The sequence below is a fragment of the Rhinolophus ferrumequinum genome, chromosome 11, assembly GCF_004115265.2.
Source record: "Rhinolophus ferrumequinum isolate MPI-CBG mRhiFer1 chromosome 11, mRhiFer1_v1.p, whole genome shotgun sequence".
NCBI classification, from domain to species: domain Eukaryota; kingdom Metazoa; phylum Chordata; class Mammalia; order Chiroptera; family Rhinolophidae; genus Rhinolophus; species Rhinolophus ferrumequinum.
The window spans coordinates 24,097,835-24,115,160 of NC_046294.1; the positions used below are offsets into that span (position 1 = coordinate 24,097,835).

At 44.5% G+C, this 17,326-nt stretch overlaps 1 protein-coding gene and 1 pseudogene across 1 annotated transcript in view; both read right to left on the reverse strand.

Moving 5' to 3' along the window:
- Window positions 1-539: 539 nt before the first annotated feature.
- KIAA1549L (KIAA1549 like) overlaps window positions 540-17,326 on the reverse strand; it is a 256,683-nt gene continuing 239,896 nt past the window's right edge. Inside the window, 4 exon segments of the mRNA XM_033119928.1 lie at window positions 540-7,162; window positions 8,878-9,029; window positions 10,131-10,279; window positions 12,715-12,812. Coding sequence (XP_032975819.1) covers window positions 6,881-7,162; window positions 8,878-9,029; window positions 10,131-10,279; window positions 12,715-12,812 — 681 coding nt within the window. The 3' untranslated portion in view covers window positions 540-6,880.
- Window positions 15,184-15,628, reverse strand: LOC117030323 (60S ribosomal protein L26-like; annotated as a pseudogene).

Here is a 17,326-nt window from a genome sequence, read left to right on the forward strand (position 1 = left end):
TGAGGAGCCTATGAGTTTGTAGCTGTTGGGTCGGATGTCTCTGTCCACTCAGCTTAGGGCAGAGGCAGCGCAGGGAGTATAACACAGGGTCTCTGGATAGGGCTGCACAGAAGGCAGGCATGGTGACTACTGGGAGGCGCACAGGGTGGGAGAGGTAGGTGGTCTCGGGAGTGCCCATAACAGCAGCATCCCTGGACTCCTTGGGGGCCACGGACTTAGATGGGACTTCTTCATGCTCTGAGAAGGGTACATAAGCAGACATTGGCTATTGCTGCCCTGGGACACCATCTGCCCTAAGAACAGTCATGAATAGGCTGGAACTGCTTCTCTGGGGCCTGTGGATGGCCAGCGGTGAGCTTTTTTTGGACAATCAGCTCATGCCCCAGGCTGAGATGGCTTCTGAGACCACACAGGGTCTGCCAGGCCTACAACTATTCTTTACCAATCCCTAGCAGGACCTGATGCTCAGCACGGGTGTGAAGGGGGTTCCATCTCACCCTCTGGAAGAGGCAGAATGACAAGCAGGCAGGTTTTGGGGTATGAGAAAGCCTTTGCCATTTTATTTTACAATAAAAAATTCTGACAGCAAATGAACACTCTGTTCCTGGCAGAGGCCAAGGACGTACAAAGTTTATTAGAAAGCAAAGCATTAAATGACAACAGCTACAGTCAAGGCTCCGGTTCAGTACTCGTCTTTGCCCAATGTGTCTAAGGGGGTTGGTAAGGAATCGCCCCAGTCTGGGTTTTCCACCCAGAGTGAAAGCACATGTATGAGTACTTACACATCCTCCAAATCATAGACAACAACAGCAGCAGCAAAATATAGCTCCAGATGAGGCTGGCCTTTTCTGTGGGCAGCTCCAAACTTAAGAACGGCTTGCTTAGTCATTTATTTATTTTATAGAATATAAATTTAAAAAATTTCATAGAACATATGACAAATTAGTTCAGTGGATGGAAGGAGATGTTTTGTCAGATAAAACGGAATTATGAAGCCAATACTTTAGCAAGAAGACCTTCAAATATACTTTTCAAAGCATTTTCACATCCATTATGCCACATTCTCCTAATAACCACCACAGGAAGTAAGAAGTGCTGATGTTGTGATCACCCATTCGTTACACAGATAAGGAATCAGAGACTGATTTATAGTGAGTTGACTAAGAACTTGACAGTTTATGCCTTTTTCAAAATTTCCAGACCAATGGTACTCCTCTGATTGCTACAAACATTCTCTCGGTTTGTGTGTGGATTAGGGGTGAGTTTAGACATATGGTGCAAACGGGGGAAAATAAGGTCAGGCCCCAGCTAATTTATATTAAATGTAAATTTAAATATAAGCCTCCCTCCATAATTTACAACAGTCTGGCCAAGGTCAGAGAATACAAACAATCAATTTCTAGATTTTATTATATGGTAGCTTTTACTGAAGTTGGGTTTGATCTAGGGGGACAAATGCTGTCACATTCCAAATTTCCCTCTTTTTGAAATCTGCAAAATCAAAGCAACTTGATATCCTTTAAAAGAATTTGTTTCTGGCACTATTAATTCTGTTTCCTAAGTATTCCTTTCCAGAAATACCCTACATGTTAGCACCTACCACAGGCTAGGATCCCGTAACACTTCACCTTGAGAAATCAAGAGACCTTTCAATTCCTAACTTATTATGTTTGAGCCACAGGAATATCAATTTCCCTTGAAACTAATTTTGTTTCCAAAGATTCTTTTGAGGGCTCATGGGTTTTCTCATCCATGCAAGTGTGTGGCCGGCAGCCATGTTGATAGCACTTGAGCTGAGATCATGCATTTCAACTTACAAGTATTTATTGTCTGCTGAGCAAGACATTGTGCTAACTGGCCCTTGGTTAGAAATCACTTCTTAGATCCAGCAGCAACATCAATAGCACTGGTGGTTGGTGGGAAGTGATTGGGTCAGGTGTGGACAGTCCGCCATGGTTTCAAGCTAACTAACGCATTCTCACTGATTTACAAATCAAGGAAGTCCTCTCCTCTCTCTGGCAGTATCCATGGGGACTACTCACCTGCTGGCTGGCATCCGAGGAATATTGGTCACTTCTAGTATTTACTGGTCAATTGCAGGTTCCTTTGAAGGTCCTGTCCATTCATGCTCCTTCCTTTGGGTACTAGGCCTCAACAAAAGCTCTCATTGAAAGGGTCAGTCCCAGGGGATATGCTCTTGTTACACGACTCTGCCTCCTTGGTTACAGCTGATTGGATAGACACCTGACCCACGGGTGCCTGATCCATGAACTGGACCAATCAGACTCTCAAGAATTTGCCCTGGAGGGCACAGAGTTAGAAAGGGATGGGTACTAAAAAGGAAAGGTTGTGTGGAATGGGTCGCAGGGTTGATTTTTAGATGCACATATAACAATGAGAAAACAGAGAAAGCTAGTAGGCTGAGGGAAGCAAGAGATCTGAGCAGACAGGCAGAGAGAAACAGAGCTGAAACTCGCTTGGAGAGAGAACATCAGGACAAAAGAGAAGACGCAGTCTCCATCTCTTTCCCATATGGGAACTGTGTTTTGTTTCTATGAAAGGGCCCTCTATCTTTCAGTCAACCCTTGAAAGCATGAATTAGCAAGTGTGAATGGGTTTCTAGTCCTTGCAAAGTTCCTTGACTAAAATACCTTTAGAGCTGACTCAGTGGCAGAGTTTAATCTACAATACTTGCTGTGTCTGAGTCAGTCACTGCTCCAAGCTAACTTACTGTCTTTCCCTAAGAGCGTTTGGCTGTATTTTGTAAGTCCAAACTATTTTCTGGTGTGTGGAAGAAGGAATGGGTTAAGTTTAAATTCTGCTCTCAATCTTTTAAAATACTATCTGTTACTTTATTCATTAAACATTGAGTGCCTGGGTGTTATGTAGAAAAAAAAAGTTTATTTATCTCTAATCAATATTTAAATCTTTTGATCCATTTCCCTAATTTCTGCCTGTTAGAGAAGCATTTCCTCTAGTCAGGTATTTAAATTCCTCTCCTCCTCCATCTGTACTCTCTCTCAGAAGTTTTTTTTAAATTATAAATCTAACAATTTCCTATCCATTCTTCCATCCAGATTACTCAGAAAGTACATGCCCGTCTGCTGAATTCTTAAATTAAAAAATGCACAGATAACTTCTCCTGGGACTAGAGAATTGATTCTTACATAATCCATCCTGTTTTAGCCAGCTTAGGCTGCTATAACAAAGTACCAGAGGCTGGGGGACTTACATACAACAGAAATTTATTTCTCACAGTTCCGGAGGCTGGAAGTTCAGATCAGAATGCCAGCATGGTGGGGTTTTGGTGAGAGCCGTCCTCTAGGTCGCAGACTGTCGACTTCTTATTTTATCCTCCCAGGCAGAAAAGAAGGCAAGAGAGCTCTCCGAGGGGAGAGGGGGTCCTTTTCATAAGGACACTAAATCCATTCATGAGGTCTCCAGTCCTATGATCTAAGCACTTCCCAAGGCCTCACCTCCTAACACCATAACAGTGGGGGTTAGGATTTCAACACATAAATTAGTGGTGGTGGTGGTGGGATACAGTTCATAGCACACGATGAAACAGGCAACTTGCTGCTCCATAGGTAACAGCTGCTATTTCAGATCCTAAGTACCAGGGCACACAACAGGTCCTGTCCTGCACCACCGGACTGCCTTCCCGAGTGCAGAACATGGAATCTGCTACCTCCCAATGACAAGTTATCAGGGCCTCCCTGCCTGCCTGTTTGGATCCATGGCACCGAGAGAGGAATACACCCCTAATCTTGAACAGCAGTTGAGAACACCATTTCCTTGATGGCACTTTCTGGGAAAAGCCATAATGCATTTCTTTTCAGAATGCAGAAAATTCACATCAAAACTAGTTCCAAAAAATGTTTATTATGCCACAAATGCATTGTTCTCTATACACTTTATCTGAAGTTCTTTACATATTCAGTCATCTTTTGTCTTCACAAGAACATAGGGAATCTCTTATATGACCCTTGTCTACTTTTTAAACTTCCTAGCAGAGTTCAAGAAATGCATCATAGACAAGCGTGCAGGCAGCATGGTGAAATGGAAAGCAAGTTGGATCATGAATCAGCAGGCTTGGGCTGGAATCCTCAGGCAGGTCACTTCATGTCTCTGGACTTTCACTTCCTTCTCCAAGGTCACCAAGGTCTTTCTGGCTTCTTCAGCTATCTGGAGGGTCATGAGGAACACAAAGCCTCTGGGTTCTCATGGAACTCTATTTGTACTTCCACGAGGCACTTTGGACCATCTGCCTTTTCACTGAACCAGCTGTCCAGGTATCTGTCATCTCCATGAGTTCAGGAGACTTCAGAGATGGGACTACATCTTCGTCACAGAAAATCAAACAATGGTGGCTGTCTCCCCATTGGTGGGAACACATGAACAGAGGGACTTCTTTCAACTTAGTTTTCCTCCCATATACTTTTCTTAAACTGTGGTGTCTAGTTTAAGGGAGTGTCTGATTTAGCATGCTGTATTTTTAGTTGTCTCAGTTGACTAACTTAGTATTTCATGGGGTTCTGTAAAGACCGCAATGATTTTTCTCTCCAACCTCATAGCCATCTGGAGCCACACCACTGCAAACCATAGGCTCATTCTCTGTAAATCACTGGCACATCCACAGCTCAGACACTGCCTTGGAAGCATGTGCATGTATTTTAATGACACTAAGTTCTTAAAACTTCATTTTCACATAACAGTATTTCTAGGTATTTACCAAGTAGACAAAGCACTGGGTTGATGTCATTGCACTGATGAAATATTAATATTATTGATAAGGCGGGACAATGTAGCTGACTTTATCAGACTCATACCATTTGCATGAAAAGGCTGAGTTTCTTTGGCTCTTTGTTCATTCAAGTGCATTGAATACCAATTTGGATAGACTTAGGCATTGCGTTAATCTGTCGATAAAATCTTGCACTGTCCAGTGTTTTGCAAGCTGATTTAGGTTTTGGACTACAACAACTGACCATTGGTAGAAATATACTGTATATACACATGGAAATTACAAAAATACATTTTATTTATAGCTGATTTCGTTTTAAGTAACAAAAAACTACCACTATGAAAGATCAACCAGCATACCAAAAGGACACTACCTAATATCATCTGAACAAGAGGCTTGTTTGGGGATTCCATGATACATCATCTCTAGAACATTCCAGAAAGAGCAATTTGCCATTGGGAAATAAAAACAGCTTCTTTGAAAAGTCTGTGCTTTGACAGTTTGAATCTCCCATTCTAATCAGTTCCATTCCTACTTTTCTCTCAACTTTTAAATTTCCACCTTCTCTCAGTAAAGACCAAAGAAACTCATGAGGAGAATGGAGAGATGGGCTCAGAAGGAATGGATATAGCTGAAGCCAGATGGATCTTGGGTGAAGACAGGACAGAACCTCGTTCTCCAACAGATACCAAGTGAATCCCCAACATCGTGCATGGCTCCCTAAGTTGGTGAGGGAACCAGCGTGTTTCCTCCTCCAGGCTCCCTGAAGTCAGCAGCTGTTTTGCTTTGCGCTGACCCTCTATGGCCAGTGCCTCAGGGTTTCAAGACAGTGACCACCCAGAGCTCTGGAAGCTGACTGGCCATGGCAGGGAGGGTGATTTGCAACCTCACCTTCACAAGGTCAGCAGACCTGCCATTTCAGCAAATGTCCTCCAGCATCCATTAACTACAGGGGGTGGGAAGGGAGAGGACTGGCTAACTCCATACACTTTTTAAAACGTTATTTACATTTCAGTGTAAATCAACAGATTTCCTACATTCAGAAGCTTCTATAAACAGAGAGTGCAGCCTAAGGAAACGGTGGATCCACTATTCCTGCTTGTAGCAGGCATTAATTACTAGTTCCTTTTGTATAACTCATCTGCAGAGGCTGGACGTCATTGTTGAAGAGACAGAGTTTTTCTTGTAAAAGTCAATGTATCTATTAATCCAAAAAAGAGAGATGCTTCATTCTCAGGCCATCTTCATTGCAGGGCAAAAAAAAAAAAAAAAAGAAAAAGAAAGAAAACAATATCCCCCCAAAACAAACAAACAAACAAACAAAAACTCCACCAATCGCTGTTTTTCTTTTGTAGGTTTCTAAAAGCTCTTAGCACTGCTTCTCTTTCGGTTAGATCCCAACTTGCAGGGTACTTCAGTTCCAAAATAACACCTTTTTGAAAACCTGTCAACACAAATCGACCATTCCCGCTCATCTTCTCTTTCTTGGCCTTTGTTTAATTAATGGGGGGAAAAAAGCGTCAGGACTATTGATAGGTACAGTCATCTCATCGATAGCACTGATTTTCTTCCAATATGAATATGAATCTTTAAAAGAAAAGGGCTTAAGTTTCTTGGCTGGAGTCAGTACCCCCCTTATAGACCAGAGGTGATTTTACCGATTAACGTCATGGCTGAATGAGAGAGAGTACAGTCTGGTGTTTAATCACACGCCTGAATTGCCTTTAACACAGAAACAGAGTTAACATGCAGAGGTCACCGAAGATAGAGCTATGTTCTCTCCTCCTGGTGATTTATTGAAATGGGGCATTGAACAGAAATCTGTAGGTTAGCTAGTGTCTCTTGTAACTAAGGCTCCTTAGGGAAATACACCCACAGTTCAAAACATTTAACATAACAGCATATCAAACATATGGTCCCAAGTAAGGACTTCTTGATGTACAATCAGTTGAATAAGCTGAGAATCCAGTCATTTAAGAGTTTCTTCTGTTTCCCAGAAGCCCCACTGTTCACCTTTTCAGAAACTGCGGGTGATAAAGACTCACTTGTTGTCTAGGCCTCAAGTCCCAGCACATTAGGCTTGAGAAACCCGAAGACTGTCTTTGTGGCGTTTGGAAGTCCCATCGGGCTAAGGCATTAGACCTGGAACTCAAACATGTCTGTCTGTTTCTTGGCGAGCTTGGCCACCTCTTCCCGAATGGCCTTCACGAGGGCCGCTGTGGAGATGTTGGTCAGGGGTGTGTCAGATGGGTCGTTCTCCGCCAGGCTCTGCTGGGACGCTGCTGTGGAGGGCACTGGGGCCTGCTCCAAGCTGGGGTGCATGCTGGCTGGCTGGCTGTACTGGCGAGGGAGCCTGGAGGGAGAGTTCTGCTGATAACGTGACCGGGGGTAAGCCTCGATGTACCCTGGGAGGGGGACCTGCAGAGCATGGTGGGAAAGGAGAGAGGGGCCTCAGGTTAGGAAAGGGCGAAAGTCATAGGGCATGTCTGATACCAGAAGCAGGAAGGGACCGACGACAAGGAAAGAGATTCGGAAGAAAATGGAGGCCACGTACCATGGTACAGATACAGAACCTGGAGTCAGTTTGTTTAGAAAACAGGTAATTTGTACTCACTGGATATGCTGGTTGGAATATACCCGAGTCTAGGTTTGAATCTACCTGGCCGCTTTTTAAATATAAGCAGAATCCAGTGAATAGAAGTGTTGAACCACTGTAATAACTCCAAAAATTATACGACTTTGGAGATATTTGAGGGGGACAATAGTCCTACAAATCATGAGAGACCATCTTACGAATGTCATTTTACTATAGTGAGGCATAATAGTGATGCTGAGTCATTTGCTAAAGATAAACTGAATTACGCTCCTATTTTAAAGAAGAAGTGGGGAAGGATATAATTCATTCTAGAATTTTAAAAATGCAAGATGGCATATACTTTAAAAATATTTTAGAAATTAAGGGGGTACATTTTTATCATCAGGAAAATTAATATATGCAGAATAACTTCACCCCTGATGATGAGGCATTTAGAAGGGGCATTACTACAGTAAGAATGGATCTCAACAGTGCGGTTGAGTTGACCCTGTAGAGGAAAAAGTACGGGCCCCAAAAGTTTGGACAAAGGGAAAAGATGACTCAGGCCTTGGGCGTCAATGTGTTTCCTAAATGTAGGATGAATTTCAAATGTTGAGACCAAACCCAAAAATGCATATAGTACTAGGGGCCTTGAGGTTCAGCCTGGAGATACAGCCTGCTTTTGTTATCCATGATGGATGATTTCACACAGGCTATCCACTCCAGGGGCCATCAATGTGTTATTTTTGTTTGTTTGGATTTTTTTTTTCCACTTAGCAGCCCTTGACAGGTGACTAAAAGGCAGGTTTGGGTATGAATATCTAGGTTCATCCGGTTGCTGCCCCTCTTCGGTCCAGGCTGGGCCAGGTCCACTGTATATAGAAGCCATATACTTCTAGCTATAATGATGGAAGAAACCAGGGGATGACGATGAGACAGTCATTGGCTGGAAGTCAGGCAGAAGCCGTAGGAGATACGTGCAAAGTAATTCAGTTTTGAGTTTCTAATACTTCATTTTGTGGTATTTTGTCTAAAAAAAATTTACAGACTTTTAAAGTTAAAAGGAACAAATTTAAAAAGACTTTGGAGCCAGACAGATGCAAGTTTGAATTCTGGCCTTAGCACCTTACGAAAGTTTTGTGGCTTTAGATTGGGCCTCAGTTTCCTCATCTACAAAATGGGATGCATCATGGGAATAATAATACCTATCTGATAGGACTGCTGTGAAGATTAAATAAGATCATATAAATAAAATCTCTAACAGGGTGTCTGGCACATAGAAAATACCCCCAAAATGGTAATTATTATACAGGTGTGTTTGATTAAGGTTGGCCCTGCTAAAAAGAGGAGGAACCTAGACTAGAAGGCAGGTCTCAAGTTCCTCTGTCAAAGGACGTCCTGAACCTTATCACGCTGTCTCCTCCAAAATGGTTGGCTTTAGCCACCTAGTTGGTGGAAAGGGGGGCTGAGATAACGAAACACTCAGTCTCAACCTCCCACCCATTTTCTCCCTGAGTGTAAACAGGTAAAGTTGTGTGCGAATCAGCAAGGGTCTCACCGAGTCGGCCCACTGGCTCGGGAGCTCATTCTCTCCTGCATAGGACATCCAGGCCTGGTTCCTGTAGGATGAGGGAGGTGTCGGGATGAAGTAGCCGGTGAAGCCGGGTCTGTTGGCAGCTGGGATGGCAAACACTGCCGGCACTGTATTACCTGGCATGGAGGAGATGGATGGGGGAGATTAGGTTAGCACCTCACCACTGGCTGACATTTGCACAAACTGGGGGAAGCTGGGAAACAGGGGAGGACTCTGGCATTGGGGAAAGGGGTAATGGCAGCAGACCTCCATCTGTACCCCAGCCCTGCTCACCTGCGGTGACTCAGACATGGCTTTCTAGAGAAATGATAGCTCAATTCCCCTCACTGAGCCTTCACCAGTTCCCCACATCCATCCCAACACCGCAGGCCTCCTGGCAAGAGGAAACGACACCTCTGTGTCCAGGTGTTTTCCTCCCAGGAGGATGGATATTTTTAAGGAGCTGAGACAAGAAACCAAGAAGAATGGATTCCATTGGTGAAACTTCTGGACACAGTGATTGCTTTTAATAAGTGTTGACAACTGGGTGCTTGCAGTTTTAGCCTAAAAGGTATGGTTTGAATGAACTGAAAAACCAATGAGGGCACGTACAGGACCTCCACGTTCATTTCAGCATTGTGTGCAATAACAAAAAACTGGGAACGACCAATGTGTCCCTCACTGGGGGAAAGGATAAACTGCGGTATATCACACAGTAGAATACCATCTGGCAGTTTAAATGAATGAATTAGATCTATATGTATGTAGTAACCTGGAGAAAACTTGAAAGCAATGTTGAGTCAAGAAAACAAAGTACAAAAGGAAATGTATAGCTTGATACCACTTACACAGATATAAAATATATAAAGCTTTAATATATACTGTTGTATACACATACATATGTAGCAAAAGGTTAACACCTAAGATTAAGGATTGTGATTACCTCTGGGAAGAAGGGAAATGAGATGCGGGTGGGTAGTTGTATCCGTAATGCTTTAAAATATATATAATAATTAAAAATGTTAACATATACCCTGACTGTAACATATCTGAATATTTTGTCAGATTTCAGATCTTTTTAATAAAAGCAGTAGTAGCACTTCTAGCCAGGGCTACGGAAGGCACGAGGGGCTCCAGAAATGCAGACTCTTGGATTCCCGCAGAGGGCAGGTAGAAGAAGGCAGAGCGCGGATCTGGGGCTGCGGTGCGCCGCGGGCTCTTGGCAGCCTCTTGCCCACCTGAGTAATTTAAAGCCGACTGATCCAACTGCGCCACGGACACGGGGCCTCTGGACACCTGCGCGAAGGAGGCGCTGTCGTGCAGCTGGGCCGGCTCCGGCCCGGCGGACTCGGCCATCCTGGTCTTGCTGCCGACGTCCGAGGTGGACCTGGGCGGGCAGAGGGGCTCTGTTAGCTGCTTCCTTGGACCGCAGCCGCCGGGCAGTTACCTCGGGGAGCAGCAGGGCCTCCAGCCCCATGATGGTGGGGTCGTCAGGCCTGGATTTGCCCCCCAAATAACATGGCGGGGGCAACATGTCCAGACCCGTAATGGCCATCTTGGCGCCCGAGCTGGAATCATTTTTAGATATATTCAAGGTCAGTGCTCCCCTGAGGGTGACTCCTGTGTCTCTGGGAGTAAAAACACTTAATTTCCATATAAAATAAGCCAAGCAATTAGTGCTAGGTATTAGCAGGGGATGGTCCACCCGGGAGGTGATGACATCATTGGCAGCCAATGAGAAAGCTCTGTCTGGAGTGGGGGAAGGGAGCGCCCCCCATCCGGACACCAGGAGGGTGACGGGAGGGCTGGGAGGATCACGTTCCCTGCTGCTACTGGCAGAAAGAAAGGAGCCAAGACTCTGGGAAACTCCAGGGGAAGGAGCCTAGCACTTCAGCACTTCCAGGGTATTCTGAATGAGACAATACTGGTTTTGGTCCCACAGGCAAGCAGAGAATCCGGCCCATTGAACAGATCCTGTTTCCACTTAGTGCTCAGAGAGCTGCATAATTAGAGGGCAGCCTGAACTCAGCGGGCACGGGCCTCTCCCCTTATTATGAGAGGTGCTTTAGCCACAGACTGTCTTCCCTTTCACAGAGGGACTCCAGCCTCCCCTAAAATTAAAATGGCAGGGAGGCAAAGGCAGCCACAGCAGGTAGCAGGCTGCCAGCTCACAGGGTCCCCCTCTGAGCAGAGGATCAAGAGGCTGTCACTGTCACTTAGGAGCAAATAGAGCCACAGCAAGGGAGCCCGGTATGGAGGCAGAGGTCTGGGTTCCTGTTCCTCCCCTCTTTGAGCCTCAGTTTCCTTGTCTGTAAATCAAACAGGGTGGATGACCCTATTCTGAAGGTTCCTCCCTGGTCGAATTCTTTGGGTTTGTATAGAGGGCAGTGACCTCCTGATAGTTGCAAGGATGGCAGGCTGTGTGGCAGGACATGGGAGGAGACTGGTGGTGGAGAGAAGAAATGAAATGGATGCTGGCCTTTGGCAAGTCTACCACAAATGGCGGCCATTAAGCTCCTCCCAACCGGAGCCCTCAGCAGTAACTGAGAAGCCCTGTACTATTCCCAGGGAGGGCTAAACACAGAGGCTGTGATGATTTGACTGTAAATCAGGGTGGGTGCTGCAGGCCCAGCAGTGTGGGGTCTCCCTTTCTCAATCCCTCCCTCCTCTTCTCGGTCTGCTCACTCCCACAGTCCTGGCTTCCCACATGCTGTTCCCAGCATCTGCTACTCCTTCAGGAAGCCCTTCCCAGGAGAATTCCTGGGTCTGTGCCATACACTTGGCCACCTGTGAGGAATCCCACAGCCTTTGAGATCATTTACAGATAAGGAAACAGGGACCAGACAGGTGAAGCAACTTGCCTGGAGTTACATAGCAGGTTACTGGCAGGTTAGATGGAACCCTGGTCCGCTGTTCCCACCCTACCCTGAACTCGGCTGGCATCCAGGGGTGCTGTCCACACACAGCTCTGCATTCTAAACCACTGGAAATAAGGGCAGGATTGCTTCTGAGGGAAGTCATTTTTCTTCACTGTTTCACCAAATTCAAGACGGTGGTCCACAGACAGGGTGGACTAGTGTGTTGGGGAGGGCCGGTTGTTTCTCCCAGCCCTGGGCATGACGACTATTCCCAGCGCTCATGGCCTTTCTGTTTCTGTCTACCTTTATAAAAACATCTGCTCTTTATATTATTACAGAGCAAAGAGAATATTGGACATGTGCTTCACAATACTGTGTTTCCCCGAAAATAAGACCGGGTCTTATATTAATTTTTGTTTCAAAAGATGCATTAGGGCTTATGTTCAGGGGATGTCATCCTGAAAAATCATGCTAGGGCTTATTGTCTGGTTAGGTCTTATTTTTGGGGAAACATGGTAGAAGTGTCTGAGTTCATGTGCTCTCAGTCTATCTCTCTTGAAGTCAAGAGTTGGGGACCCAAATATGCTGGCCTCTTGGACACCACCCCGAAGGGACTTCTGGATGCACACACATGGCAGGAGGCGCCCACACCTGAGGCAGCCATTGCAGTGGCCCAAGCTGGAGTAATGTTGGATGCTCAAGGTCAAAGATGGGGCTTTCAGGATATGGGGCGCTTGATGCTGGGTTTTAACTGTGGGTTCTACAGGGCTTTCTATTTAAAATGACCAGAAAGTAGGTCAGCCCCCTATGGCCCCTACTTCCTTCCTGGTACTCGGGGTGCCCCAGGCACATGGCTATCTGTACAGGTGATGGGTAGGGCATGAAGGAAGTCTGTCAGGTCAGGGTCCACACGACCAAATCCTTTCCAAATATTCAAAACAAAGCAAAGAAAAGAATGTGTTACCGCCTGAGAGAAGCAACGGCCACAGGGCCAGTCCGAGGAGGTACAGGTGGTGGGGGAGAGCCCATGACCATTTCAGGAAGCTGGGAAAACCTGTAGGCCTGTGAATGACACAAGCAAGAGAGGCAGATCTGTCAAAACCCAGAAATGATCAACACACAGGTTCTTATTTAAAAGGGAAGCAAACTTCCGAGGGTCAGGCTTTCCTTCTTTCCTCAAGCTTTTCCTTAGATCTTCCTTAGCATGTTCCCCAGCCCCTCTTCTGTCTCATCTCCTACCACTTTCCCCTTTGCTTGGGCCACTGGGTGCAGCTCACAGTGGCCCACGTGGGGATCAAACTGGCAACCTTGGTGTTATTAGCACCACGTTCTACGCAACTGACCTAACCGGCCACCCCCTGCTTGGGCCACTTTAATCACAGAGTCCTTCAATTGTTCTTTGCCAAGGTGTTCTTGGCAGTTGACTATGCCAAGTTCTTTCCCGCCTGGGCTTCTGTACATGCTGCTCCTTCTCCCTGGTGTGCTTTTATCGTTGCTTATTTATTTATATCTGTCATGAGCTAGACTGGAATGAGGGCAGGGACTTTGTTGTCAGCTAAATCCTTGTGCCTGGAACAGTGCCTGGTATATCACAGATGATCAATAAATATTAGATGAAGGAATGAACCACTGATTGCATTTTACTTTCTCAATTATGGAAAGCAGGTTTAGTGGGGGAAAGCAATGGGTTTGGAGTCAGGAGTTATGGGTGGAGGGGCTGGTTTGCTGATGAATAGACTTTGTGTCCCTAAGCAAGTTGTCAGGTGACCTCTCTGGGCCTCGGTGTCCTCTTCAGAAATGGGGGGGGAGGATGCCTTGTTTGGAGGGGTGCTGCGAAGATCAGGCAAGTCAGTGTATGTGTCAATATTTTGCAACCTATAAAGCACTATTCAAAGATAAAGCATTGGAACTATCACAGAAGTGAAGACTTTAATCTACATTTGAGGGGATAAAAGGACAATGGTCAGTGATAGGATCAGAGAGCCAGGCCACACAGCTTTCTTTAGCAAGAGAAAAATCTAGAAAGGCTCTCTGGGAAAACAAGCTTAACTGTGCTTCTCATTCATTTTTTTTCTGTAGTGTGTCTGACCTGCCAGATCTCTCGAGGAACAGGATGATAAGATGTTTAACCTGAAGGCATCAGGACAAAAGAAACAGTAGAAGGAATCCATAAAAGGATTCTTTAAACTGGAATGAGTCTTCTCCCCTCCAGCATTATGGCAGACTACACATTTGTAAGGGCTTAACCCACTAAATAGCAACTAGATCCTGGGTAAAACATACCTTTTAATGCACCAAGGGAATTAATGTAAGATGCAAAGGAATATCAAGGACTCTACCCGCTCCCGGCTCCCACACAAATACTCCTCAGCAAACTACAATAAAACCATGAGCTGAAACCAGAGATGGAAATAGTGAGTATTAAACAAATAGGAAAGGTCGGGTTGCCTAGATGACAAATGTCCATATTGACAATCAATAAGAGATTAAGCCTTGAGACAGGGCAAGGTGAGGCAGGTGGACCTCAAACACTCACAGCCAACCTGGAAGGGGGCTAACCTTGGTCCCTTCCAGGGTGGAAGGTTGGTGTGCTCCCAGGCTCAGGCAGAAGCAACTGTAAGTCATCTTGGGAGAAAGGTGTCCCTAAAACTAGGTTCTCAGGATTAGCACAAATTCAGGTGGAGCAAACAGGAGTTCTTAATCAAAGACTGGAAAACACACCAGAAAATGTAAGTGAAAGTCAGCAGAAAAAACAAAACAACAAACAACTTTTAAGGACTTTAGAGTTTGAAAATTCCAGATACAAACAGATTATAACAATGCAAGAAACTTTTTAAAGAAAACAATTGACCAGACAGAGATACTACCAGGAATAATCTGGCAGATTTGAAAAAGAACAAATAGAACTTTTAGAAGTGAAATGTAATTACTGAAATCAAACACTCAACATGGGGGAATTAAGTCATAGCTTCATCACAGATGAAGATTAAAAATCAATAAAGTAGAAGAGAATTGAGGAAATGACTAAGAATGAAGCTCAAGGATACAAGGAGATAGAAAATATAATTTATATTTTATACAAAATATAAAAAGTAAAAGAGGATGAAATAAGGCCTAATATCCAGCTAATGAAAATCCTAAAGGAGAGAAGTTGGAAAAAGGAGGAGAGGCAATATTTGAAGGAGGAATGACTAAGAACTTTCCAGAATTGATAAAAATCAATAAATTAATCATTTCAGGAAAGTACAATGTATCCCAAGCAGGATAAATAGATATATTGTAGTAAAATGACAAATACCAAAGGCAAAGAGATCTTAACAGCAGCCAGAGAAAGGCATATCATCTATAAAGGGATTACAATTAGACTGACAGATGACTTCTTCTTTTTTTTTTTTTCGTTTTAACAGTTTTTTAATGAAAGCTGTATATAAGATTAGTTTATTTCCTGCATCTTCTCAATTGTTTCTTCCTTATATTTGCCCTTTTCCTTTCCTACTGGCGAGATTTGGCCTTTCCGTTCAAGGATCTTTTTGCGGTCTTTGTCCAGCTTTAGTCTAGTGATAACCACCTTGCTGGGGTGAATGCCCCACATGAACTGTCGTGCCATTAGCCTTCTCCCGCTGCACTCGTTCGATGTAGATGACATACTTCTTTCTGTAAACCTGGACTACTTTGCCCAATTTGTTGCCCTTTGTAGTGTCCTCGGACAACCTGAACTTCATCATCCTTTCGGATGGGCATGGATCGAACATTGTACTCTGTCTCAGCTCTTTGGAAAGAGGAGAAGACATAATCTTCCTGCGAATGTGGAAGGTGCATTGAAATGTCTTTTACGGTTTCTTGCTCCGGTCAGAAGTCACAAAAGGGTTGAACTTCATTTTGGCAGCTAGCGCTTCAGCGATGGCCGCAAAAGGGAAGAGTGACAGATGACTTCTTAACAGCATTTAGAAGACCATGGAATGCAAAGTGCTCAAAGAAAACAATTGTCAACCTACCAAGTGTATCAGCAATACGAACTTTCCAGAACAAGAGTGAAGAAAAATTTGCGCAGATCTAGAGTTACTGATGAAATCAATATGGAAAGTTACACTACCATGTTGCATTTCCTTATTATTATTATTTTTTTGATAATAATAATATCAAAAACAGGAAACCGTGTCTGCTAAAGTAGTATTCAGGGAATCAAATCTGAAGTTCCAGTAGATCCTAAATTCCTTGGGATTTGGCAACTCTAAGTTCCTTGGGTTGGTCTATCTCATCCTCATACTCCGACCTTACCAAGCAAAGTGCTTTGCACCAAATGGGCTAAATACTATTTGCTGAATTAACGTTGAATGAACCAGGAGTTAGGAGACCCAGCCTCTCATCTTGATTCAACCATGCATTTTCTGTGGACATGTCATTCAGTCTCTCTGTACCTCATTTTTTTCTTTTATGAACTAAGGCATTGGTGGTGGTGGTTGGTGGTGGGTTGTCCTGGTGAATTTGGCCCTTTGCTACCTGCATGATGACACACTGGAAACTTCCCTGAACCCTAAGGTTTTGCAGAGAATTTGAAAATCATTGTCCTGGATATCCTTCCAGCTTTGCATTCCATTATTATCTATAATCAACGAGTAAGGACATGCCTTTCCTAAAATAGAGAAAGGGGTTTATAGCCCCTCTTCTCTCTTTTGGCCTCTCATGATATTCTGTAGAGGAGACAGACAACCTATTTTTATCCCTGGTTCTTGAAAGGCTTATTCTCTAGTTAATATAGTTTTCCAGCCCAGAAAAAGCTTTCTATGCCTGTGTCTGTCATATAGCAGTTCACCAAAAGAACTGATTAAAAGTGTTGAACTCTTGACAAGTACCAAGGGAGTTCCCTTCTTTGGAAGATTTTTCCTGGTACGAAGGAAACTACAGAGGAGATCAGATGACTTCCAAGGCCTCAGGAATCATAGAAGATTCAGGATGGAAAGAGCAAGAAACACTGAGATCGCACACCTTACCTTAACAGAGGGGGCTACTGAAGCCCAGAGAGGTAAACTGACTTGCCCAAAATCACACAACCAGTTCAGGGCACTGTCTCCCAATTCTGAGCTGAGGGGGGTGCGGGGCAAAGGGCATGGGTTTGGAGCCAGACAAAACTGGAGTTGAGTCCTGGCTTTGAGCCTTCCCAGCTGCTTGACCTCAAGCAACTGACCTTCTGTGTCTGCTTTCTCATTTGGTGATGATCATACCCCCATTTCAAAGGCTGTTTGAAAGACTCATTTTACATGTTAATGTAATATCTGGCACACAGTAGTTACTCGATAAGTGATATTCTCTTCTTCCGGAGACAGGATAATATTTTAGATAGTAATTTCAGTAACCAAGACTACCCCCACCCCACAGTTCCTTGAATCCAGGCCCCTTCCCCTGCCCCGGGCAGTGAGGGCATCCCACTCTGGCCCAGAGAAGGAAGTCCACAGCCACTGAAGACGGCCCGAGAGCCAGTTCGTATTAGAGTTTCAAAAGCCAGAGCTATTGAATTGCAAGAGTTTAGGATTCTATCAAAAACCTAAGTCCTAAAGCATTTAAGGCCTAATGTTGCT